Source organism: Heloderma suspectum, chromosome 2, assembly GCF_057233095.1.
Source record: "Heloderma suspectum isolate Gila_16-S chromosome 2, 16-S_ref, whole genome shotgun sequence".
Lineage (NCBI taxonomy): Eukaryota > Metazoa > Chordata > Lepidosauria > Squamata > Helodermatidae > Heloderma > Heloderma suspectum.
This window is the reverse complement of record NC_139459.1, coordinates 133,569,925-133,596,370: the sequence shown is the minus strand read 5'-3', so window position 1 is coordinate 133,596,370 and position 26,446 is coordinate 133,569,925. Positions and strand designations below refer to the sequence as shown.

At 40.2% G+C, this 26,446-nt stretch overlaps 1 protein-coding gene across 1 annotated transcript in view; it reads left to right on the top strand.

Annotated features, from left to right (window-relative positions):
• Positions 1–26,446, top strand: part of DNAH6 (dynein axonemal heavy chain 6) — a 246,436-nt gene that overhangs the window by 181,726 nt on the left and 38,264 nt on the right. Inside the window, exons 65-69 of the mRNA XM_084834830.1 lie at positions 5,078–5,238; positions 6,185–6,273; positions 10,239–10,385; positions 16,359–16,497; positions 25,463–25,582. Coding sequence (XP_084690956.1) covers positions 5,078–5,238; positions 6,185–6,273; positions 10,239–10,385; positions 16,359–16,497; positions 25,463–25,582 — 656 coding nt within the window. The remainder of the gene's footprint in view (positions 1–5,077; positions 5,239–6,184; positions 6,274–10,238; positions 10,386–16,358; positions 16,498–25,462; positions 25,583–26,446) is intronic.

Here is a 26,446-nt window from a genome sequence, read left to right as displayed (position 1 = left end):
AGCCAGAACTCTAAAGGAGCTATCCAAGATGATGAATCTATTTGAGGGGTAGGGTTTAGCACCTTGGATAGTGCCTTTAGAGTTACTTAAAGTGAAAATGGTGGGGTTTTGGTTGGAATGGAGAACATAATTTCCTGTTATAATTGCTATCCATGGCATAGTAGGACCAACATACTTACTTTTACTGTTATGACAAGTGGGGCCTGCAGCAAAATGTTGCTGTATGGAATGCTCCCTGTTCAGGATTACATCCACTTCATTCCATTCCCTCACCCCTGGTTTTCCATTTTACCTCCCAACACTTAGCATTCTGTCACCACTGACCATCCTTAGTACTATTTTTTTTTTGTATTTCTGCAAATCTTGGCTTTTATTTATTTATTAAAAGTATTTTTAAGCCACCCCTCAGCTTAACGGACACCAGGGCAGTATACAAGGGGCATTAAAAAAACTAAAACATGCCATAAACACAGTACAATAAAACAGTAAAATATCATAAAAAAGAACACATCATAGGCATCAAGCAGAAAAATACAATATGTTTTAACCTGGTACCAGAAAGACAATAACAGTGGCGCCAGTCAAGTTTCAATGCGTAGGGATGTACAGATTTTGTTAAATCCATTCTGTCTGTGTTTCTCAAATTGTCAGGTATCTTTCACTTCATTATCCAGTCGCTGACAGAATCTAATTTTTTTAAGGATGTACAATAATTTAGTTCCACTTGCGCAAGTGCACATTAGCACAAGTGCAAATTTGCACAAATCCCCACCCCCCAATAAAAAACTGCTCCGCTAGTCTGTGTGACTCAGAAAAAACCCAGTTCACTGTGGAATCTGCAGGTTGGATTCATAGAAATCCAAACTCATTTGTATCTGTTGTGGATTTCTCTGACATCCCTATCAGAGCAGTTCCCTTAACCTTGCTGATACCTCTCTCTTGTGCAGTGATGGTGGTGTTTTGATTACGTAAGGACTAGAGCCCTTGAAGAGTTGAGATTGTTATTATTATTATTATATATGACAATATCGTCATTAGTGAGAATCACTAATGGATGTGACATGAAAAAATACATTTGACTTCTAGGGTCTGTGCTATTTCAATAAACTGCCTCTTTTAATGTTTATAGACAAGGTGTAACATGATGTTTTTAATGCTATTATGCAAAATTCTAACAATTTTTAAAGGGTTTTTTTAATTACTGATGGGGTTTGCACAATCAGGGAAGGAAAATAACCAACCATAGCTTATTTTCCCTCCCTGCATGTGCTGGTTGCGTGCTGTGTAATTACCAGAATTACACTGGCCAGCCAGGCGCGGTTTGTCCTATCATCCAAACCCGGTGAGGGGGTGGGGTTTACAAACCACCCCTGAAGCCATGGCTTGTCCTAAGGATGCAGGGTGGTTTGTAAGTCACTCCCACCTCCCACCTTCACTGGGTTGAGATGACACGACGAACTGCACCCAGTGAGGGTAATTATGGTAATTATGCGGTGTGCAACCCGCATGCGTGGGGACAAAAATAAGCTACGGTGGCTCATTTTCCTTCCCCAGTCATGCGAACCCAGCCACTAAGTCAAGTAACTGTAGGTTTGCGAAAGTTACTATCTTAATTCCAGATCTTAAATAATACAAAAAGTAAGCAACGATCTTGTGGAGGAAAGAAAATGCTACAGTAACAAAACCTGTCCACTATGTATTAGTGGTGTGCCAAATGTTTGTATGTGTGAACAGTCAATGCAAAATGATTACCGGGGGGCGGGGGGAGCTGAAATACTCCTTGAAAAAAACACTTCACCCTTTTCTCCTGCAGTTCACTACCCCGCTCATCATTTTTTACAAACCTTGCCATATAACACAAGACAAAACAACAAACACTACAGAAATAAAAGCAGTCATAAAATCTAAACTCTAAAATGCGTGGGAGAAAAAAAATGTTATTTGCCTGGTGCTGAAAAAATAACACATAGAAGGTCCACAGCCTCTCTCTTGTAGCCACCCACCTAAATTTATTTGGTAGGGGCACCCAGATGAGGGCCTCTAAAGATGACCTAATAGTCTGAGCAAGCACATAAGTGAGATGTTCCTTTAGAATCTACTCCGGCCCCATGCGTTTTAGGATTTTAAAGGTCAAAACCAATACTTTGAATTGGGCTCAGAAACGGACTGAAAGCTGACAAAGCACTGGTGCCACATGATCACATTGGCCAGTCCCAGTTGGTAGCCTTGTGGCTCTATTTTGAACTAAATGAAGTTTCTGAGATGTTTAGAGAACCCCATATACAATGCATTGCAGCAATCCAGTCAGGAGGTTATGAGAGCCTGGTGGCCGAGCGGCAGTGGTTGCAACAATTCGGATATTCAGAAGAGCTGCTGAAGACTTTATTGTCTTCTAGGAAAGATTCACCAATAACATGTATGGGAATACCTGGGGACCATTCTTGTCATGATGCAGAGATGTAGGGAGAGTTCTGGGGGGAGAATGACCTGCATAGCATCCTTGAGTTCTTGCAGGCTGGGCTTAAGAAGGGTCCTGGCACCAGCACCTTGAAATGACAGGTGGCAGCCCTGAACAGCATTTTGGGCTGCAGGGGGACGGGTTCCCTCACCACTCACCCCCTTGTGAAGCAGTTTCTCAAGGGGGTGGCTTTATTGAATCCTCCTGTGGTGCATAGGTTTCTGTCTGGGAACCTAAATTGGGTGCTGAAAACTCTGATGGGTCCTCATTTTGAGCCATCTGGCTATATGTCCTCTATGAATTGCCACTATGAATATGGTATACATCAGCTAGGCAAGTTTCAGAGTTGGGGGTCCTCTCAGTCAATATACAGCTGTGTTCATTCCATCAGAATAAGGTGGTGCTAAGAACAGACTCCTCATTTTTGCCTAAGGTCAGCATTTTCCATAGGCCCCAAGACATAGCTTTGCCTTCTTTTTGTCCTAAGCCTGTGCATCCTGAGGAAAGGACTTGGTGTAAGCTTGATGTCAAGAGGTCACTCAGATTCTATTTAGATAGAACTGCAGCAGTTTGGAAGACAGAAGCCTTGTTTGTCTCCTTCAGGAAGGGTTCCCCGGGAAAGAAGGTCTCTGCCTTGACTATTTCTAGTTGACTGAGGGAGTGCATTATCCTGGCATACCAGTCTCTGGGTAAGGCACCTCCCATGGGGGTGATGGCCCATTCTCTCAAGGGAGTTGCTACAGCAGGTCTCAGAGAAAATGCCTCTATGGAGGAAATCTGCTGGGTCGCTAGCTTCTTGCATACTTTTTCGAACCATTCTAAAATTGACATGTTTGCTTCTGCAGACACAGCATTTGGTAGGAGGGTGGTGCAGAGCGTATATGTTCAACCATAGCCCACCCTATGTGGGACTGCTTTTTTATATTCCGAAAGTCTGGAATCCCCTCCTGTATGTATGTACATGTATGTGTTTGTTTGTTTGTTTGTTTCACTTCTATACCACCCAATAGCCAAAGCTCCCTGGGCAGTTCACAAAAATTAAAACCACAAGGTGCAGCATAAAACAATATGAAATATGAAAGCTTAAGACAGCAATATAACAGTATAACCAAAATAAAACCTAGCAGCAACGCAGAGATTTAAAATACAGATTTAAAATATCAGAGCTAAAAGACTAGGAAGCTAAAATGCTAAAATACTGGGAAAATAAAAAGGTCTTCACCTGACACCAAAAGGAGTACAATGTAGGCACCAGGTGAACCTCTCTAGGGAGCCACAGCCAGGGTTCCACAGCAGAAAAGGCCCTCTTCCTGGGACCTCATTTCCTTTGGCAGGGGCTCACAGAGAAGGGCCATCCAATAGTCCTTCAGAGTAGTCCAGAGTTGATCCAGGAGAAAGGAAAGTTTCTTACCGTGAATTCATGTTCTTGGTATCTTCTGGAGGGCATTCTACCCATCCTTGTGCAATGCACGGGGATCCTTTCCTTGGAGCTTCAGCCTTTGCCACATGTGGTGGATATAGATAGTTAACCCTGGGCCCCCAATCTGTTTGTTTTGTTGTTCTTCTGGTTCAACTTTCTCATTGTTAGTAATGTTGTTATTGAAGAGTTCCATGGAAGCCAGTGCTGCATAGAGTTTGGGGTTGAGGGAGTGCCTCTGCTCTTCTAGCTGGGAGGGCAGAGTAGCCCCTCCCCCTAAACGGGATTATTGGTATTGGACCCTGCCTATTCACCAGAGGGAGGGGCTAATTTAAAGGTCTAGAATGCCCTCCAGAGGATATTGAGAACAGGAATTCACCATAAGAAACTTCCCTTTTTGTTGCTTGCTTGGAACTGGCAAACAGGCAGATCGTCAAGAATGCAGTGGGCTGCGTTTGACTTTTGGCTCTTAAATTGTGCAAGACTGCTAAGAGTTTAACCCTCTTTTTTCAAGTGCTGGTTTCAGATGATTGAAGGGCACATGTGTTTTTGTTTTTGTTTCTTTTGTCATGACTGGGAGTTACAGAAGTCCATTGGCTTTGGGATGTTGCCAGTTCTCTTGGGTCACAAAAATCTCATGGAATTTTAGAAATAATCTGTATAGTGCCTTAATCTTATACTTGCCCTTGCACTTTAGGCACTGTGACTTCCAGCTAGCACAGGGCAGTGATATAAAGTCTACCATAGAATCATGCTCTTTTAAAAAAAATAGGTTGGCAGTATTTGAACAGAAGTGCACTTCAGAAAGAAAAGTCACATCTCTTGCCTAAGGGCATTTCCACTGTAAAATTTCAAAGGTCTGCAGCTGTTCCTACCAGTGGAGGTACAGCTTACATAAAAATATCTTACTAATTTTTTATAAAAATTACAGGTAATGTACACTTTGTATGAGGAATGCATTTGCTGCTAAGATAACAACACTGATTTTCAGAATTGTTATAAGCCAAATCTACATTGGGTAGCAACACACCTGCTTTTGACTTCAATGAATATATGGATGTTCAACATATTTGAAGGCTTTCTTTTTATTGAGAGGCCTAAATAATAGATATTGCTCTAGACATTAAAAATCTAAAGTGCTTAAATAACGTATCTAAAATACTTGTAATATGAATACTAACAACATATATTCTGACTTTCAGAGTGCAATCAATTTCATTAGGACAAGGTCAAGGACCTATTGCAGAAAGAATGATTAAAGATGCAATGAAAACAGGAAATTGGGTGTTTCTGCAGAATTGTCATCTAGCCGTTTCATGGATGCTAGCTATGGAAGAGCTTATAAAAACATTTACAGAGCCAAGTATGTATTTTTTTATTTCTTAGTCATCCAACAAGTTAGAGCCACTTCAGAACTTTAAAAAAGGTGTGTGTGTGTGTGTGTGTGTGTGTGTTGGGGGTTGGGGTTGGGTGGAGATAGCAAGAGTATTTAAAATGGCTCATCAAACCAGAGTGTATTCATTTGGGGTATTTCAGTTCTCATTATTATTTAAATTTAATAATAATTCTTAGCATTTATATGCTAAGCAACTTTAATATTTTTACATTATTTATCTTTAAATATTAAAGATAAAGCATGCTGCACATGCATTATCTCAGCTATTCTTATAAAAACTCTTTCAAGTAGGTCACCATTATTATCCCCATATTGCAGATGGGTGGCCGAGGCTGAGATAAAAGTGGTTTGCCTAGGGTCATCCTACTGACAGGAAGCAATAGTTGAATCAGAGATTTCCTGGTTCATAGCTCAGTGTTTTAGAGCCAAACTGAACGGGGCAGCCATATACCTCCATGTCTGCACATTCATATACAAAACAGGAAGGGGGGGCAGTCTACGCTTTACGTGAAAAAGAGCATGTTGGAGGAGGAGAAGAGACTGCCTCCCTCTGCCTTATCTCACTGTGCTGCATTGGTTTAAGTAGTTTTCTCCCAACACAGCTCTAATACTGTATATGTCAGTGGGGCAGGTATATGTCATATCTAGTTTGGCCCTTGATTTCTTTGGTTTTTAATGAAAGAAACAAAGTTACCTTTCAATGGGACTGTTATACAGTATATGACATAAATATTTTCCATATATAACCCTAAATTGTACTGGTATGTCTTCTGATTGGTAGGTAGTGCTTATAACATTTTAAAAATAAAATTTGCTTTGGAAAACAACCTAGAAGTTCATTTTATTCTGAAACCTAATTTACTTCACACAGTTGTGTGACTATAACGTTCTGTCTATCACATGTGTTTTTCAGATGTCTCTATCCATGAAAGCTTTCGACTCTATTTGAGTTCCATGCCATGTAATATCTTCCCTGTCACTGTCCTTCAGAATTCTGTCAAGGTAGTACCTTTTAAAACTATAAATAAAATGGGAAATACAAATTCAGAGTAAAAGATTGTCAGCATCTAGAACACCGTTGAGTTCATTTCACTGAGACGGCAATTAGCTGTCTCTGAATTGGTTTCATCTCAGGAAATAAGGAACATAGCAAAGCTAGAATAGTTGCAAGAACATCCATGGGAGTAGTCAGATGAGCTTCAGTCTATCTGCTCCGACTGATATTCCCATTGATGTTTGTCTGTCTGTCTGTCTGTTTACAGAGTAACATAAGCAAACAACCAAAATCAGACAGCCCCTGTGGAGCTTGTAGTCTAAATTGTGACAAAAGGAGACAACAGATGGAAGAAGTGGGAAGGGGAAGAGAGGAAAGAAGGTAGCAAGAATAATGGGATATATTTATGCAAATGCAGTTATGCATGCTTAGGCTTCATTTGAGTTAATAATGAGAATCAAGAGGGTTTGAAGTAAGAGAGATGGCACCTTAGGTGTTATGGAAGGAGTTCCAGGTATAGGGCAGGAAGGGAGAATGGAAAAGGAATATAAAGGAATGAGGGCATAGAGACAATGGAGGGCACTGCCACAGAGGAGCCATCTGCTTTCCCCCTTTTTCCCTTTGGTTATCTTCTTGCTCTTGAAACTATTTCTCCAACTTTGACAGTTACATTATTATTAGTGATATGTGAACTGACCCAGTCAGAATTTGTAATTTGTTCTCCAAGTTATGAATCCATTGGCTTAAGTTCTGATGCAAGTTCTCTGTTATTACAAGATGTTGAAGTATCTTCAGATTTAAACTTACAGAAATACGAGGTGGTCCAAGAGCTTTTAAACCACTCTCTTCTTTATTTCTTTTAACTTCTTGAAAGGTAGAAGTTTCTCTGGGATGCTAGGAAGTATAACTTTGAAAATGGTGCTGGAATTGTCCGTGGAAATGGTGCTGCATGGTCATGTACCATTTCCAGGGATGGTACAGAAAAAAAATGGCTGTCCCCACATGAATATGCATGTGAGATGTCATTATATTTGAATTATTTCTTTTTTTCCTCCTTAACCAAACTAATAATGCAATGTCTACATAGAAGGAAGTCCCACTGAGTTAAGTGTGTATAGCAGCCCTCCCCAACCTGGTGTCCTCCAGAGGTGTTAGACTACAATTTCCATCATCCATAGCCAGCATGGCCGCTAGGTGGGGATTATTGGGGTTGTAGTCCAACACATCTAGAGGGCACCAGGTTAGGGAAGGCTACTGTATAGGTTCAATCCTGTGCATACTTATCTAAGAGAAAACTCCACTGAACACAATGGTGCTTACTTCTTAGTAAACAAGCATAGGATTTTGTTGTTAATTAAATAAATTGGTAATACTGGTAAGGTGGAAAGTCTCTCATTCAAACAGTTACAGCTACAGCCTTGTAAATGAAGCCAAAGGCATGTTCAAACAGAATTAGTTTAACCAGGCATTTTGCCAATTGACCAGTTCAATAGCCATAGATCACACAATATATTCATAACCATTTTTGTGCTGAAGTTTGGGTATTTTGCTGCTTATGGTAATTCAGCAATGTTTGACAAGGTCTAAAACCCTAAATCTTACACTGTTTCCATCTGTTTTAAACTTACTTACATTTATTTTTCAAAATATACCTTAGGAGTATGCTTATATTGGTACAAATTCACCTGTGATGCATTCCAGTGACCATGAAACTTGTACATACTTCACTGTGCCTCTCCCAACCCATGGTTGTTTATACTTGAGAAAGTTGCAACCGTAAGTTGTCACTAAAATGCATTAAAAGTAGTCCCAAGACTTCGAGATGACTCTGAATGCTTCCACACATCCATGTTTTATGTTTCCCATAAGATATCATGACTATGAAGTGCATAAGATCATACAGGCCTCTACACAGGCTGCAGCTTCGGGAATGTGGACTTCTCTACTGAAGAGTCATTCCGCTTTGGTGGGGATGGCCTGATCAAAGTCATGTAGGTGACACCCTATGTAAAAGGCTTGGATGTTTCACATATGCATTTGTGGTGGGCCATGAGAACTGCCATTTTCACACAGCAGAATGTGCAAGAGCATCCAGGATCTCTGTATGGGCTACAGGCTACAGCCCAAATGGCATACAGTGTCAGACCCCCATTATCCAAATACAGGTCTGTGGATACAGAGGATGGGGAACCTCAGTGCCCCAGGTGGCACCATCCCACGAGCAAGTGCCATATATGAAAAAGTCAGAAACCACTGAAGCCTTCACCTGCATGGCCCAAGGAGGTAGCCCTGCTTTCATCCTCTGACTACAAGGACTCAGAACCCTCAGCAATGCAAGATGAGCCTTTGAGGCCCCCACTCCAGGAGCAGCAGGGGACCCTCCAGCCTCACCAGAGCCCCCACCTGAGAAATCGGGTTCTGCCCCTTTAAGCACCAGCAGTTTCCTCAGAGAGCAGCAGAGCTAGGAATAACAAACCTGAAAGCAGAACTACTTAAAGTCTCAGTCAGTTCCAGATCCTGGCTGGAGCAACATCTTAACTTGCTGTGCTTGTGTTCCTTGTGTCTACTTTTGAATCTACTCTTCTCCACACTGAGTTGTTTGTGATCCTGCTCCCCTGCCACGTTTCACCACTTCTCCCCTACAGGCTTCACCTTGAACAGGAGATAGTGTGGGGCCTCTTACTTTCCCCCCCAACACCAGCAGCAGATTTTCCATGGGTGGCAAGATTATTCAAACAAATCTGCTGCTCAGGGCACAGTTGAGAAAGCCCTCCACCTTTTTGTGTATGTTGCGGTGAGAGGTTGCACTTACCTATGCAGTCACAGTGAATAGATCTGCATCATTACTGATGCTTTGACAACTTATCACCTACATTTTACAAATAATGTCCACAACTTCTGCTGCTGCCTATTCCATAAACAAAATGTATCCGGATATGTAGATTTTTAATTTTCATACATTTTATAATTAGTTTGTTGTATGTCATAGAATATCTCTATCTTACAAGGGAGAATTCTTTACTTTCTCCCAAGATGTTTCATCTTCATTGAACAGAATAAAAATGTATAGGTATTAACTAATTTCATTTTCCAGAAATATGGATGTCTGCACTAGACCTACTCACAATTCAGCAACTTCCATTAAAGTTATGAATGAACAGCAGCTACTGAAATGAAATGACAGCCATTTTCCTTTTTGTACATTTTGAGGAGGGCCCCATGACTGGGATTTTTTTAGCCATTGGAATTTGTTGGTGAGACGTGCATCTCCATGAGAGAGGTTCAAAACAATTATTTTCTCTTTCTTCTGCATTACTTCTGAGATAATATATCTGTATGTTTCTGCAGAAAACAACAGTTTCTGTGAGAACAACTTGTCTTACCAGGAACTCTGCTACTTCTACTGGTTTTAGTAATGCTACCTGCGGCTAGAATTATTTCTACCCAGTAGGGCAGTCTTCTATCAACCCAAGAACTAGGAGCTTAAAAATGTCATTTTAGAATAAAAACTAAAAGAGGTCTGCTCCATTGTATGAGTTCTTACTTTAATTACCCTCCTTACATATTTGTTACTTATTTTTTTCTTTTCCAATTTCTTTCTGCTCCAAATTTCTTTATTTTCATAATCTAGCTTTTCATTTCCATATGCTTCCTGGGGTAAGCAATCAGTGTATTATGTTGGTTAAAAGCCGAGAGCTTTCCTCCAGTCAGAAAATACAATTTGCATACAAATGGCTATTAATACATGCATTAACTTGACAACACAGTGAGGAACTCGAAGACAAACCTATATAGCACAGTCCTATAACTGTATGAGCAAGTAAATGCAGTGGGGCAAAGTTTTTGTGACCACTGCTTCATAGTAACATAATAAACCATAATGTTATGCTAGCACTGTAGGGATATTATTCTGGTTATATAGGAAAATATATCAGTCTGGTAAGTATGTAACAATACATGTCTGTGTAACCAGGTAACCAATGAACCTCCTAAAGGTCTACGGGCAAACATCAGAAGAGCATTCACAGAAATGACAGCTTCGTTTTTTGAAGAAAATATCCTGGGAAAAATCTGGAGAAAAATAATTTTTGGCATTTGTTTCTTCCATGCAATCATTCAGGTATCCCTTATTATTCTAAGACTATGAAGAGAGGTAGTAGCAATAATCAGTTCAATACATTTTATATTGTTCAGAAATAGTACTGTTTCGTTTATAGATATATATATTTAACTCATTTGTATTCTGCCCTTCTCCCAATGAGCTAGGGTAGCAGTATACATGGGGGCTATTCTTTTTTATCATAATCTTAAGGTCATAACAGTGTTTTCTCCAAATTTTCTCTAAGTATTAGTTTCTGATGTGAACACTGAACAAATATTGTTTTAGTGTAAGAGTTAAGCTAATTATAATATAAAACTTGCTGTAAAATACAAACATGGTTCTACCTTAAAATATTATGTTCATTATAGCAAATATCCCCTTCATGGATCACTGCCTTGTTGTGGCGAAGGGGCTTGTAGCTTATGGCTTAACTCATAGCCATAGCTTATGGCTTAACTCAGTGAAGCCATAAGCTATGCCGTGCAGGGCCACTCAAGACGGACAGGTCATGGCGGAGAGTTCTGACAAAATGTGGTCCACTGGAGAAGGAAATGGCAACCCACTCCAGTATTCCTGCCAAGAAAACCCCATGGAACGTATCACAAGGCTAAAAGATATGACGCCGGAAGATGAGCCCCTCAGGTCGGAAGGTGTCCAATATACTCCTGGGGAAGAGCAGAGGGAATTTCCAAGTAGTGCCAGAAAGTGTGAAGTGGCTGGGCCAAAGCCGAAAGGACACTCAGCGGTGGATGTGTCTGGTGGTGAAAAGAAAATCCGATGCTGTAAAGAACAATATTGTTTAGGAACTTGGAATGTAAGATCAATGAATCAAGGTAAGCTGGAGGTGGTCAAACATGAGATGGCTAGATTGAACATCGACATCTTGGGAATCAGCGAACTAAAATGGACAAGCATGGGCGAATTTAATTCAGGTGACGATTATATCTACTACTGTGGGCAAGAATCCCTTAGAAGAAATGGAGTAGCACTCATGGTCAACAAAAGGGTGGGAAAAGCAGTACTGGGGTACAATCTCAAAAACGATCGAAGGATCTCAGTACGAATCCAAGGCAAACCATTCAACATCACAGTAATTCAAGTCTATGCTCCAACCACTGAGGCCAAAGAAGCTGAGGTTGATGGGTTCTATGAAGACCTACAACACCTTCTAGAACTAACACCAAAAAAAGATGTCCTCTTCATCATAGGGGATTGGAATGCTAAAGTAGGAAGTCAAGAAATCACTGGGATAACAGGCAAGCATGGCCTTGGTGTACAAAAGGAAGTAGGACAAAGGCTAAGAGAGTTTTGCCAAGAGAACACACTGATCATAGCAAACACTGTTTTCCAACAGCACAAGAGGCGACTCTACACATGGACATCACCAGATGGTCAATATCGAAATCAGATTGATTATGTCCTTTGCAGCCAAAGATGGAGAAGCTCTATACAGTCAGTAAAAACAAGACCTGGAGCTGACTGTGGCTAAGATCATGAGCTTCTTATTGCAAAATTCCGGCTTAAATTGAAGAATGTAGGGAAAACCACTAAACCATTCAGGTATGACCTAAATCATATCCCTGATGAATATACAGTGGAGGTGAGGAATAGATTTCAGGGATTTGACCTGATAGACGGAGTGTCTGAGGAACTATGGACGGAGGTCCGTAACATTGTTTAGGAGGCAGCAACGAAATCCATCCCAAAGAAAAAGAAATGCAAGAAAGCCAAGTGGCTGTCTGATGAGGCTTTACAAGTAGCTGACGAAAGAAGGGAAGCGAAAAGCAAGGGAGAAAGGGGAAGATATACCCAACTGAATGCAGATTTCCAAAGAATAGCAAGGAGAGACAAGAAGGCCTTCTTAAATGAACAATGCAAAGAAATCGAGGAAAACAACAGAATGGGAAAGACTAGAGATCTCTTCAAGAAAATCGGAGATCTCAAGGGAACGTTTTGTGCAAAGATGGGCATGATAAAGGTCAAAAAAGCAGAGACCTAATGGAAGCAGATGAGATTAAGAAGAGGTGGCAAGAATACACAGAAGAACTATACAGGAAAGATCTGAATGTCCCTGATAGCCACGATAGTGCGGTCACTGAACTTGAGCTGGACATCCTCGAGAGTGAAGTAAAGTGGGCCTTAGGAAGCATTACTAACAACAAAGCTGGCAGAGATGACAGTATTCCAGCTGAGCTATTTAAGATCCTAAAAGATGATGCTGTTAAAGTGCTGCACTCAGTATGCCAACAAATTTGGAACACTCAACAGTGGCCACAAGAATGGAAAAGGTCAGTTTACATTCCAATCCCAAAGAAGGGCAATGCCAAAGAGTGTTCAAACTACCGTACTATTGCGCTCATTTCACATGCCAGCAAGGTTATGCTCAAAATCCTACAAGCTAGGCTTCAGCAGCATGTGAACCGAGAACTACCGGAAGTACAAGCGGGGTTTCGAAGAGGCAGAGGAACTAGAGATCAAATCGCCAGCATTCGCTGGATCATGGAGAAAGCAAGAGAATTCCAGAAAAACGTCTCTTTCTGCTTCATTGACTACACTAAAGCCTTTGATTGTGTGGATCACAACAAACTGTGGCAAATTCTTAAAGAGATGGGAGTACCAGACCACCTTACCTGTCTCCTGAGAAACCTGTACGAGGGTCAAGAAGCAACAGTAAGAACTGGACATGGAACAACTGATTGGTTCAAAATTGGGAAAGGAGTACGACAAGGCTGTATATTATTGCCCTGCTTATTTAATTTCTATGCAGAGTACATCATGAGAAACACCGGGTTGGATGAATCAGAGGTCGGAATTAAGATTGCCCAGAGAATTATCAACAACCTCAGATACGCAGACGATACCACCCTAATGGCAGAAAGTGAAGAGGATCTAAAGAGCCTCTTGTTGAGGGTGAAAGAAGAGAGTGCAAAAGCTGGCTTGAAACTCCACATTAAAAAAAACTAAGATCATAGCATCTGGCCCCATCACTTCCTGGCATATAGAAGGGGAAGAAATGGAAGAAGTGAAAGATTTTATTTTCTTGGGCTCCAAGATCACGGCAGACGGTGACTGTAGCCATGAAATTAAAAGACGCTTGCTCCTTGGGAGGAAAGCTATGGCAAACCTAGACAGCATAGTAAGAAGCAGAGACATCACCTTGCCGACAAAGATTCGTGTAATCAAAGCTATGGTTTTCCCAGTAGCAACGTATGGCTGTGAGAGCTGGATTAAGGAAGGCTGAGCGCCGAAGAATCGATGCTTTCGAACTGTGGTGCTGGAGAAGACTCTTACGAGTCCCCTGGACTGCAAGGAGGTCAATCAGTCAATCCTAAAGGAAATCAACCCTGACTGTTCTTTGGAAGGACAGATCCTGAAGCTGAAGCTCAAATATTTTGGCCACCTAATGCAAAGAGAAGACTCCTTGGAAAAGACCCTGATGCTGGGAAAGATTGAAGGCAAAAGGGGACGGCAGAGGATGAGATGGCTAGATAGCATCACCGATGCAATGAATATGAACTTGAGCACACTCCGGGAGAGAGCGGAGGACAGGAAGGCCTGGCGTGCTATGGTCCATGGGGTCACGAAGAGTCGGACACGACTGAACAACTGAACAACAACAACAACATAGCAAATTTAAAGGAGCAAGTATTATCAAATGTTTTGTGGAGCAGAAAAAATAATTCCTGTTTATGGCATTCAGAAACAGTTTACCTGCATGTCTTAGGGCACAATCCTATGCATGTTTAGAGATTTAAAAAAAAAGTTCTACAACTCCCAGCATTCCCCATGGCTGGCTGGGAAACACGGGGAATTGCAGGACTTTTTCTGTCTAAATATGCATAGGATTGCACCCTTAATGGTTTCATTTAATTCATTGATACTAGGGAGAGGGAAATGTGCTCTTCAGGTACTTCGTTCCCCCCATGTAAGAAGTGTGAATAAAGAGAGCTTCCTGTATGCCAGGCCTTTTTTCATCTCCCCGAGGAATTTCTTTTGCATTCCCTTTTGCTTCACATTCCCTTATCCACTCACCAGAGAGCTAAGAAAGGAGATAGATAGGAGACACCTGGGCTTGTAACCAAGTTTCCTGCAGTAAAATACAATAATCTATAAACTTTGCCTATTGCTGATGCTGTGAAACATAATATTGTACATTTTGAAGGGGAGGTCTTGCTTGCTGTACCATGGTCACTTGTTGCAATGTGGAGAAAGGCCTTCCACATTGTGGTGACCACTATGTGGAATATCTCCCCATCAAGATCAGGCAGTCTCCTAGTGTAGAGTGTTGCTGCTGACAAGTAAAGGCATATTTGCTTGCCCAGGCATATTCCTGACCGCTAGGATTGCCAGCTACCACTGGTTGTTTTAATACGTTTTACCTTTTTATTGTTTTATTGATTCGTTATTGAATTTTGTCGTGACTTAACTTTGTAAATCTCTTTGGAATGTATTTATTAAAAATGAAAAGTGGTATATACACTTTCTAAAGTGAATAAATAAGTGTTGTAGACACTTACAGATTTTAAGAGCATAAAATTCTGGACAAGTCAGAATTCCATTTCTAATGAGTTAGTATATAGTCAGCCCCATTCATGAAAAGGCTCTTTTTTGGATTCTAAAGCAGTTGAATTAGAAATTGATTGTAATCAAACTCAGGTATGCCTCAGTTTCTTTGGATTCTGTCCAAAAAGTTTAGCTTTAGAAACAGATCCAATGCAGAGCAGGAGAAGCACAGAGGGGATCGTTCCCACCACGCTTCTCCTGCCCTGCATTTTTGGCTAGACAGCAGGGGAGGAGGCTGCTGTACGATACATTGGATGTGTCATACAGGCATTTCTGCCCGCCCCAGAACACCACCGAGACACGCCCCTTTTTGGCCGCTCTGTGCTCCTCTTGTGAGCGCAGAGGACAGGGCTGTTCCGCGCTGCCTCGGAGGCAGCACAGAAGTAGGGGGAGGTCGGTTCTCCAGGAGCCAACCTCAGAGCGCGGGCTCCGACGTTGGTTCCCAGAAAACCAGATATCCTATGGCCATCTAGCCGCTGTCTAGCACCCATAGGATTGCTCCCAGATCCGGGACTTTTACTTTTTGAAGTGTAATTTAATGTTCCTAGAATACACTTTCAGATTGTCATGAAAGTGCTCTTAGGCTGCAATCCTACATATTTACCTGGGTTCAAAGAGTAAGTCTCTTTGAACAATTGGGAGTTATTTTTTAGTATTTCGGGGGGGCAGAGTTAATAATTCTGCCCAAATGTAATGCAGCTTTAATTTTCTGTTATCTACATAATACAGTGAACACATTCCTGTAGAAAGTCACCAGAATTCCTATAGACATTGCAGATGCTGCATATCCTCTTGTCACTATGTTTCTGTCTGACATTTAGACCAGGTTTTCCATGGATTCCTGTGGTTTTGTGACCCTGGTCAATCCAGAATCAACTGCTTTTGCAAGAGTTCTGGAGCCAAGGGGAACATCCTAGCCAAATCTTCATTGATGCCCATGAAAACTGAATGCCAGGAATACGCTTGGCTGGTTTCATGACCAGAGGACATGGAGATTATACTATATAGCCCTTCCAAGTCACTTCATCACTGGCTATGCACTGCTGGTATCTGTAAACCCTGCCCTTAAACTCAGAGCCCTCAACAAAGATCCTCTATATAGCAGAGATCTCAGGGAGAAACTAGGTGCATCCAAAAAACGTAACTGATTAGGAATCAGATATATTCATCCAAATCTTCAGAAAAGGAGGGGCCCTTCTTCTAGTCAAACTCCTTGGACAGGTTTGTATGCTGCCTGACAAAAGGATCACAGTTGAAAATGTAACAATATCTGAGTGCAATAATCCATGAAATGGAATTCAATAGAAAAACTACTCTGATTGTGAAGGTGCCAAATAATTGTCACATTTCTTGTTAATTTCTTTTTTTTGTAACACACCCTTGCTCAGAGGACACTAAACTCTAATCTCTTTGCCTCTTATCTTCAAGGAGAGGAAAAAATTTGGACCTCTTGGTTGGAACATATGTTATGAATTTAATGACAGCGACAGAGAATGTGCTTTATTGAACCTCAATCTTTATTGTCAAGAAGGGAAAGTACCCTGGGATGCCCTTACATATATAACAGGTAGTGTATATTGACAATTTAATAATAGCTGTGACATTAATGCTTACCCATGTCATGGGCGTCCGCAGGAGGGGGAAAGCGGGGGGCACACACATAATCCCGAGATTCCTAGCTTTCATTTAAAAACAAACAGCAAGTGTCTAGCCCTTGTAGAACCCAAGCTATGAGGCAAAACACAGCCAGTATTCTGCCCATTTGTTTTGTGTGCAAAAATAGTCTGCTCCTGCCTTTCAGCTTGACAATACCTGCGAATAAACTTCATTATTACAGCTACATTACAAGAGTCAAGGCTGTGGCTGGGAGAGCATGGGTTACACCAGCCCTGGAAAGTAGCCTAGTGTTGTTATCCCCAATATTATAATTTAAGGGGAGGGGGGGAGAGTAGTGTATGGCAACTCTGCAGTGTAGTCCAGTGTTGTTATCTGGTCTGGAGTGTTGGTTGTTTTAGGGAAATGCAGAGTTGGGGGCTGTGAAGTTGATTGTAGTAGCAATGCAATTTATTAAGGTCTAGAGAGGGTTGTTGGGATGTATGTGTGCATGTGTATATAGCTTTATGAGGAAGTGCAAGTTTTAGTTCTTGCAGAAGGCCTGGGTGGGGCCTCTTCTTCTCTCTTTTAGTGCAGGCCTTGGAGGTGAGACAGTGTGCCATGCAGCTCCTCAGAAGTTAGTGTTTTCTCATGTATTGTAGCAATGAACCTTATTGTAAAGGTACCTGTGTTTATTGTGTGTTGTTTGAGAGCAGAGCCTAGAAATAGCCTGCAAACTGAGCAGGTCACCCCTCCACCCATATGGCCCTTGGCCCAAGGGGCATTGCAGGGGTGAAGGGAGCCAGGGAAGGAATTGAGGGTTTCAGCTCTAGGTAAAAAGACAATGTCTGGACACCAGGTTTGCCTGTTGAGAAACAACAGAGGTCTCAAAAGGGAGATCTGCAGTCTGTAACTAATCTTGCTTCTTGCCTTCGGTGAAACACACAGGCTCTTGAGGCGGCTTAAAGCAGAAGTGCAGAGAAACATGATATTCCTTATATTAACAAAGCCGCAGATTAATTTTAGGTGGTGCACTAGATTTAAAAAAAATCAATTGAGGCCAAATTGTGACCATTACCTAGTGGTTGGAGGAGATGGAACCCCCTGTGCAAAGTCTGTCTTCAGGTGGTAGAAAATCCTCCCCTGGTTCCACCTCTGTCACTGACTAATTATTTCAGACTGCAAATCTCCATTTTGAAACTCAGGCTATTTTAATACCTGGCCAACTTTTTGGACTGTTTCTTCCCCTATCCCCTGCTTTTTGTCCTATTTAGCCTGATGAAGAATTCTAGAGAATTTGAAAGCTTGCACAATAATAAAGTATTGCCAACTGTGGAATTTGGATATTTTTTCATGGACCAGCATGGTTTCTTTTTTCTCCTTTTTTGCATATACAAAATGTGCAATCAACGTTCCTGCAGTTCAAAACTCAAGCCATGCAAATGTTGTATTATGTTGATGTAAAAACTGGCTGATAATAATGTGAAAAGTAAAGTGAGTAGTCCAAGCTCCTATAGAAACCAAATCTTGATGAAGCATACACATTTTTTCTACTGCTACTCTCTAGGGCTCCCTTCCCCAAGCTTGGTGCCCTTTAGATGTTTTGGACTTCAACTTGCATCAGCCCCAGCCAGCATGGCCAATGGTCAGGGATGTTGGGAGTTGTAGTCCAAAACATCTGGAGGGCATGAGCTTGGGGAAGACTGCTCTAGAGAGTGTTCACCAATGTTTCTAAGATAAAAGAAAGCATTCTAGGACAAGTCATGTGAAGTTCTTAGTTATAATAAGGGCAGTGATGGCATAAAATATCCAGTATGATATTCTTAAGACTGCTGTATTGCATTTGTGTATTTGGGTTTTTTCTCTTGTTCCTAGGTGTGTGTGTGTGTGTGTGTGTGTGTGTGTGTTTTTATCCTTCATTCCAAATAAAGTTTTGTTGGAGTTCATGATGCTTCTGGAATATAACACTCTTCTACATTAGTGCTTTTCAATTCCCAGGATCTTCTACTATTTTATGTAGGCTTCTCAATGTCTTGGAATGTGACACTAAGCAGCAAAGTGTATACATAAGGTGTGTTGTAGCGGCATGCGCTATATGAGCAAATTACAACCACAAACTGCCGTGAAGCTTTGCCACCCTCTGGAAAAATTCCAGCGGATGCTGATGATCCTTGCATATTATTGCAGTGTAAATGATTACTGAAACCATGGCTGGAATCCAAAGAGCTATTTAGGTGAGCCCGAGGGCTCATGGTCACCAAATGCAATTTTTAATTTATAATGTAGGACTACATTCATTCATTCATTTGGTTTGTACCCTGGTTTTCCATCCAAAAGGTTAATACAGAGACAAAAAATGCTGCCTTTGTTTACAACCAAATATCATTTAAGGATGCCCTCTTGCAATGATCATCTCTTTTTAACATCCCAAAATAGGGACGGAAAATTGACTAATACGTCATGTAGAAACAGAAGTGCTCTAGAAAGAAATATCTGGACAACCAGAAACATTGGTTTAGATGTGCCAACTGATCCTTGAGAATAATTAAAAGAAGACGATATTTTAAAATGGAAAAATAATGTTCACTTTAAATGACATTACATTATTTATTTGACAAAATTCTGGCCATTCTTATTAAATTAGTGGGTGTAACCCTAACTATTATTAGTCACTTGGGGCTCATCCAGCATCACACAAGTGGACTACTACTTACATAAGGGAACTTCTCTTTCCTCCCCTTGTATGTGTGCACCCCTCCCCTATTTGATTTGGAGAAAAACCATTGAATAAAACCCTTTGGATGAATTTTGTGTCAGTGCTCAGTTAAAAATAGGTTTTTACATTACATGATTTTCCAGCAAAAAATACATGGTTGCGTAATTGCTGTGTTGCTCCATTATGATACCAGTGTCACTCCACAGATTGCATTACATAATGCTAGACTAGTTAGATATGTGTCCCTGAAGGTTAAGTAGTTTGAATTGTGACATTGTAAAATATGTAATCATGATTTTCTAAGAGCAGGTTTGGGTACACTTTTTCTCTTGGCTTTATTGATAAGATGAGCTCAAGAAGCTTTGTTTTGGATCCTAAATACTAATTACTAATGTAGGTATTCCCATAGTGACAGCACATTGCATGCATCAGGCATGTAATCACCGTGGCAGATAGACTCCTGCTCTGTATGGAAAAGTACAGTAGATACATATTATGTTTCCATATATCTTGTGGAATTGTATGCTCACTGCTTGTGAACACCATGTCAGTACATTCACAGTACCACAAAATATGGTGAAAGGTTTCAAAGGCCACAGTCCCACCTCACACATGCATTCCTGTCTTCCCAGACAGCCACGTACATAAAATAGGTGAAGAACTTGAGTATCTCACTATCCACATCTGATTGGCAATGACACTGCACTTTTTTGCTCAATAGCCTTTTTGGATTGAGGTGTCAACACTCTTTTTTCATATTACAAAACAAAATAAATACAGTTAAGACAAGTTATAAGATTTATAGATCTGAGATAGAAACATTACCTGTGACATACAGAGTTTGCAACCATTTTGACAGGGTAGCTGTATTACTCTATTGCAGCAAAAACAAAAAAGAGTCTTGTGGCACCTTAATGACTTAACTTATTTATTTTGGCATAAGCTTTCATGAATCATGGATCTGATGAAGTGGACTATATTCCAAAAAAGCTTATGCCAAAATAAGTTTGTTAGTCCTTATGGTGCCACAAGACTCTTTAAGGTTTGCAATGTACTTTATATTAATTATTAAATCATGGAGAAAAATGGAGAATGATAAAACGTTATCATGGTACCTGTTTTTACAAAAGTTTATAAAAGAGATCATACCAGAATATGTTAGTTTCATTCCCTTTCTTTTTTTCTTTTTCTTTTTTTCTTTCTGCATTTGTTGTTATTGTTATATTTTATTAGTGGTTTGCATTTTGTTTTCTGTTACAGTTAAAAAGTCAGAAAAATTTAAATTATTAATAAAAACACACAGATTCATCTGTCTAGTTTAACAGCAACAACATGATTGAAATCACCTCCAATTACAAGTTTGATTTTAGCTTTTAAGCATTAAACTGTTCTAACAGAATTCTTTAAGATGTGCTTGTTTAGAAAGTGAGGAATAAACATAAACAAAAGTATAATCATGTCCACTTGTATAAGTATTTACTGTATTTGCCTATTTCATAGAATCATAGAATAGTAGGGTTGGAAGGGGCCTATAAGACCATCAAGTCCACCCCCTTGCACCGGTAATCTGAATGGTATACAAGGGTGTTTTTTAAAAAAAATACCCATCCATGCATTTTAGACACATGGCAAGAAGTGTTGACAGTTCCTAGGTTTAAATGATATAAATATTTTTCATCCCCTTTCTGATATATTTGTTTCTTGAATGAAATAGCTGTTTAATTTTTTAGAATTTTTTCCCTTTTATTGGGTGAATGTAATCCTTTAATAGTTAATGATAACATTTCATGTGTATTTAATGAGAAATATGCATACTATATAAAATAAAGGTAAAAGAATAACAACAACAACAAAACATACAAATAAAAGAAACAATCAAAAGTAAAAATATTACTTAGGGAGCAATCCTATGCATGTTTAGACAGAAAAAGTCCTACAACTCTCAGCATTAACATATAACATAGAAATACTATATTGTCTAAGTTTTTCAATCAAAATTGGAAAGTCCCTCCTTTTGACTAATATAATCAGGTACATCATTAACACCATTACCTCATGTCCATCAATCATTAATTTTCTCTTGGCCTATGCATCTATGCATTTCTTACTATTGTTCTTTTTCCCCTTAAAGTTAAAAAAAATCACTAAAACATCTCTTGGGTTTATTTATTCTATTTGCCACTCTTGCCTTATTCAGAATGCTCTCTCTATTCAACTAACAGTGCAATCCTACACATGTCTGCTCAGAAGTAATTCCCGTAGAGTTTAGTGGGATAAGATAAATATGTATAGGATTGAAGCCTAAGCCACTAGATTCTGGGCAGTATTCATTGGGACAGTATCCAACAGGGCGCCAATTCTTTTGTGCCCCACCAATTCCATTGCACAAGTGGTCCCCACCACTTGTTCAGTGGGGATTTAACACTTTCAGGGGCAAGCCAAAACAAGCATAAATGCTTCTTTCTGGAAGGGAGCAGGTGAGCAGAGCTCAAATTAGAGAGCTCTGCTGATCTGCCTGATCCAGAAAGTAGGGTTTCTGTTCATTTCAGGGCTTCAGCTATGAAGTGCTCACGCAATGAAATCAACAGGACCCACCGCTTGCAGAAGGGAATCCGCAGGCTGGAAGGGAACTGGTCAGAGCGTAAGCACCCCACTGGATACTGCCCTCTGTTTTCTCTGAAATTCTTCTTAGTTTCAGGTTAAGGTTGTGTGTTTCATGTTGTACTTGCTGAAACTTTGAATTAATTTTGCCTAGCTCTAACTTATAATGTTGCTCATTACTTTTTAAATCCTTCAACTCCTTTTACATTGTATCCGTACCTTGATGTTATTTTATAACTTCACTTCTTTGTTCTTGCTCACTAACTCCCCACCCCCACAGCTGTCATTTTGGTCATTGCCTCATTTAATCTACCATTCAATAATTTATCTCTAAGCAGAAGCCCTCAAACCTTATTCCTTTGATCTAATGTTATTACCCCTATCTTCCAAACTTTGGTTAATTCTATCTTCAGAATTTTTTAATTCATTAGCCAAAACAATTTTTGAAATCTGAAAATTGTTGCCCTTCTACTGCTTTACCTTCCAAATGATCCAAGGGTCTTTGATCTTTTCAAGGATAATTATTATCCATTAAATCAATAGGATCTTCCTCATTACTGCAAACTTCAAGATTCTCAATGTCCTGTTCAATTGCTTCCCTTAAATCAGAAAGTGGTTGTGAAATGTTTTTACTGTCTTTATACCTGTTGGATCGTTACTTTCTTTCTGTAACTTTAGGCTTTAGTTCCTTTATTTTTTTAAAAAAAAACTTCTTTCTGAGTTTTACCCAGAAAACTCAGCACTGCACCTAATGCTATTGGAGTTGCACTAGAGGGAGTTGGTGCTAGCACAGTGTAATTTACATTAGTGGTTGTGCCCCATTGGTACTACCTAGAGTGTTTTACTTAATATTTTGTTATACAAATGCTATTTAAGTTGCCCAAAGGCTTGCCTCTTTCAAGAAGTACTAACTTTAAATATCATGTTTACATACTTACTTTTTTTGGTTTGGTTCTACATTTTTCCCATTAGTTACCTGTGCCACAGTCTAAAGCATCTCCCTCCAGTGTAAATGGCAAAAGGGTCCTATTATTCTGTTCTATGTTCTACCAAGCTGAAGATTAAAATTACTGCAAATTCTTTGAGCTGAGTAATAAGTGCTTTCAAGATTGCTTGCTAAGTGAAGGCTGTTCAGTGGGCACAAATTGCAGCTGAAAGTACTCTGTCAGTATGAGTTGTAAAGGTTTGTTCATTCACCCATGTCTATCAAACACTTGTTTACAGCTAATTTATTTTACTTGAGTGGCAGCTTCACAGAGGTTCCTTGTAAGCTGTGTAGGACTAAATATTTTACCAATTTATTTATTAAGTTATTTGTTATATTTATATCCTGCAAAATGGCCCAGTGGGCCTTAGACCAGGGTGGGAAGCATTAAAAAATTATGACAACAAGAGAACAATAATAAAATCAATATAAACACAAAGTCAGAAAATGTCTACAATTAAAATTAGACTCAGTAATTAAAATACACCTCCAACCCATTTTAAAAGCAGTAAACTGTAGCAGAAAATACTCCCAGTTCAACATCAACAATCAGCCACATGCTGAATTAAGAACCTTTTTAGTAATATTTGGAAGATGAGGACTACTAAATCTGGTGAGCTTCCTTATGGAGAGTTCTAGAGAGAAATACCTATGTTTTTATTTGGCTAGCACTGGCCTTGTTTAAGTAACATTGCTGTTTGAAAACTGTTAATAACATCTGAATGTGCTGAATGACTGCCCATAGACTTGGGTAAACATTCTTGTGGTTCACTTTGTAGGTGTGCTGGGTTGGGGGCATTATCACTATTGTAGTGGCAGACCCCACCTCCTCCTTGCTCCCTGTCTCCATGTGTTGGAGAGGCTTATGCAGGTAGACTTCAACCACATGAGCCATACAAAACATTTTTCATTTTTCTGGTGTATGGGTCCAGAAATGAATATGCTGTATGAATATGTGCATAGATGTGTGGAAGTTGGGTCCATGGAAAGTCAGCGCTCGCCACTGTGATCATGATTCCCCCCCCATACTATGGGCAAACAGTGAGCACATACACTGAAAAACTGCATGGGACTCGTGTTACAATTTCAACCTGAGAGGAAAGCTCCTCTCTCTTCCATTTCATTTACCCTCTTTTCTTCCCATTTCCTTCGACGTATCATTTCATTTGCCTTCTTTACACCACTGCCTCTACAGCCTAGATTAGTTATGATCTTCTTTTCTATTTGAACAGAACTGGTCAGGAAAACATCATTATTGCTAACCATTTACTATACTTTTCCAGCTTGGATTAAATTATGCGTATCATCCATTGCTAAAAAGATAAACTGCTGGTTAATCTCTTCTAAATAAATATACTTGATATTAGTTCACACTCAGAAAATAACAGAGCCCATTCAGGTGATATCACAGTAACTCTCCATGTAGTTTTAATCACAAAGCAAAATTCCACAAAGCTAACAAGATCAGCTCACCCTAATCTGTATTCTTTCCACAGGACCATTGAGCAGGGAGATATACTAATGTACTATACTGCCATTCTGAGAAAAGCACATTGTGTCAGGAGCGCCCTAGCGGCCTCTTTCAGTACACTGCAATAGCCAACTCAAGACACAGATGAAAGGATTCTTTTCAAGGCTTTAATCCTTTTACAACTTAATGACTCTTTCAGATGCTAATCACCAGCGACAAAGCAATGAACAGCAGAGTAGCCTATGCTCCGAGTAGGCAGTCGATCCCCGTTTGAAGGAGAATCACTTGAAGACCCTGAACTTATGGGCTAGGGAGAGATCCTCCCTCTTTCCCTTGGGTCCACGGGAGGTGGCCATTGCTTGCGCGCCAAACGGGCACTACGCCTCCTTTCCGCGCCCTCCATCGCTCGTCGCTCCCTGCGTCTGCGTCGAGTGTCTAGCAAGCCCCCCTCCTGCACTTTCTCACTGCTAGGATCACTATCTCAGGAGTGCCAGCAGGAGGAATCTCTGCCAGCTGCTGTGCCTGTGAGGGATGAGCTGGCTCCTCTCCCACGGATTGCTGATCCTCCTCACAATCAGAACTGCTCTGGGGTTCTATTGGCTCAGTTTCCACCCTGACAATTTGGAGTGAGGGGGATGGGGATTATTACTTTTGTCATTTGAAAAGTTAATGCATAAACTTGAAGAAAGTTTATGCAATAACCCAAATGCCTTAAAATACTGAGATAATGAGGCATTATTCCCAGAAAAATATTACTATGAGAATCACCATGTCCAGATTCCAGATTCAAAACACATGCATTTTCTCTGTATTAAACAGGAAATTGACTAATCATTCAAATATACCTTCTAAATGTGCATATTCAATAATTGTATGATAAAATTAGTCATTTTATTATATGCATATTTTGTTTAGTAATCTAGTATTTTCATAATTTCTGTTAATTTACTTTAAATTATTTAGATGCATGGTAATATTAAGGTGTCACAAGACTTTTTGTTGTTTTTGCTACAACAGGCTAACATGGCTACCCCTCTGAAAATTATCACATTTTATTAATCATCAGTTCAACACTGTAAATATATACTCCAGAGAAGATAAAAGCCTACATTATATTTTGTTAAAAATGAAAGATGAGCTCATAATCTGTAAAATTAATATTACAGGGGAAATTACATATGGAGGGCGCGTTACAGATGCCTGGGATCAGAGATGTCTTCGCACAATTCTAAGGAGGTTTTTTGCTCCTGAAACATTAGAAGATGAGTACAAATATTCAGAATCAGGTAAATATATATGTAAATATTGTTTCAAGTTGCTGAGGTCTCACGCTTCATGGAATTTAACAAAATAATTGTTGCCACTCTGTGACTGAATATGTCTTTGAGAACTGTGAGATGAAATTACTGATATAGTCTTTTCCCCCAGAGTCATCTATTATTGTAAAGGTACTTGGTTGCATTCTATTATGAATAGTTAGGCTGCAAGCCTATACATGATTTTCTGGGAGTAATCTCCATTGAATGCAATGGGATTTACAATGGAGTAAACATGTCTAGGATTGCACTATTAGTTATTTACAACCATTATTTTGATGTTCCATTGTGGGAAGTAACCATCCTTTGTAAAAGAAGATTCTAGGACTTTGTGCTAAATCAGCATGTGAAAACAATGGTCACAATCCAATAAAAGATGCTCCTCAATCCCAATGGAAATAGATGCAATTTAAGCTATTTAACTATATACTTTAGTTCCCTTAGGGAGCAATCCTGTGGTAGCCATAGGATATCTGGTTTTCCAGGAACCAACCTTGGAGCCCGCACTCCAAGATTGGTTCCCGAAGAACCAACCTCCCCCCACTTCCAACCTCCACATTCACAAGAAGAGCACGGAGTGGCTGAAAAGGGGTGTTCCAGGGGGTGCTCTGGGGCAGGGAGGGCGGAAATGCCTGTATGACACATCCAATGTGTCGTTCAGCAGCCTCCTCCCCTGCTCTGCTTTCCCCTGGCTAGACAGCTGAAAGCGGCTGTTTACCAGAAAAAGCAGGGCAGGAGAAGCGCGGAGGGAACAATCTCTGAGTTCGGAGGCAGCCGCCTATCTGAATTGGATTGAGCCCTTAATTTCTTTTAGATTTAGGGCAACACACACAC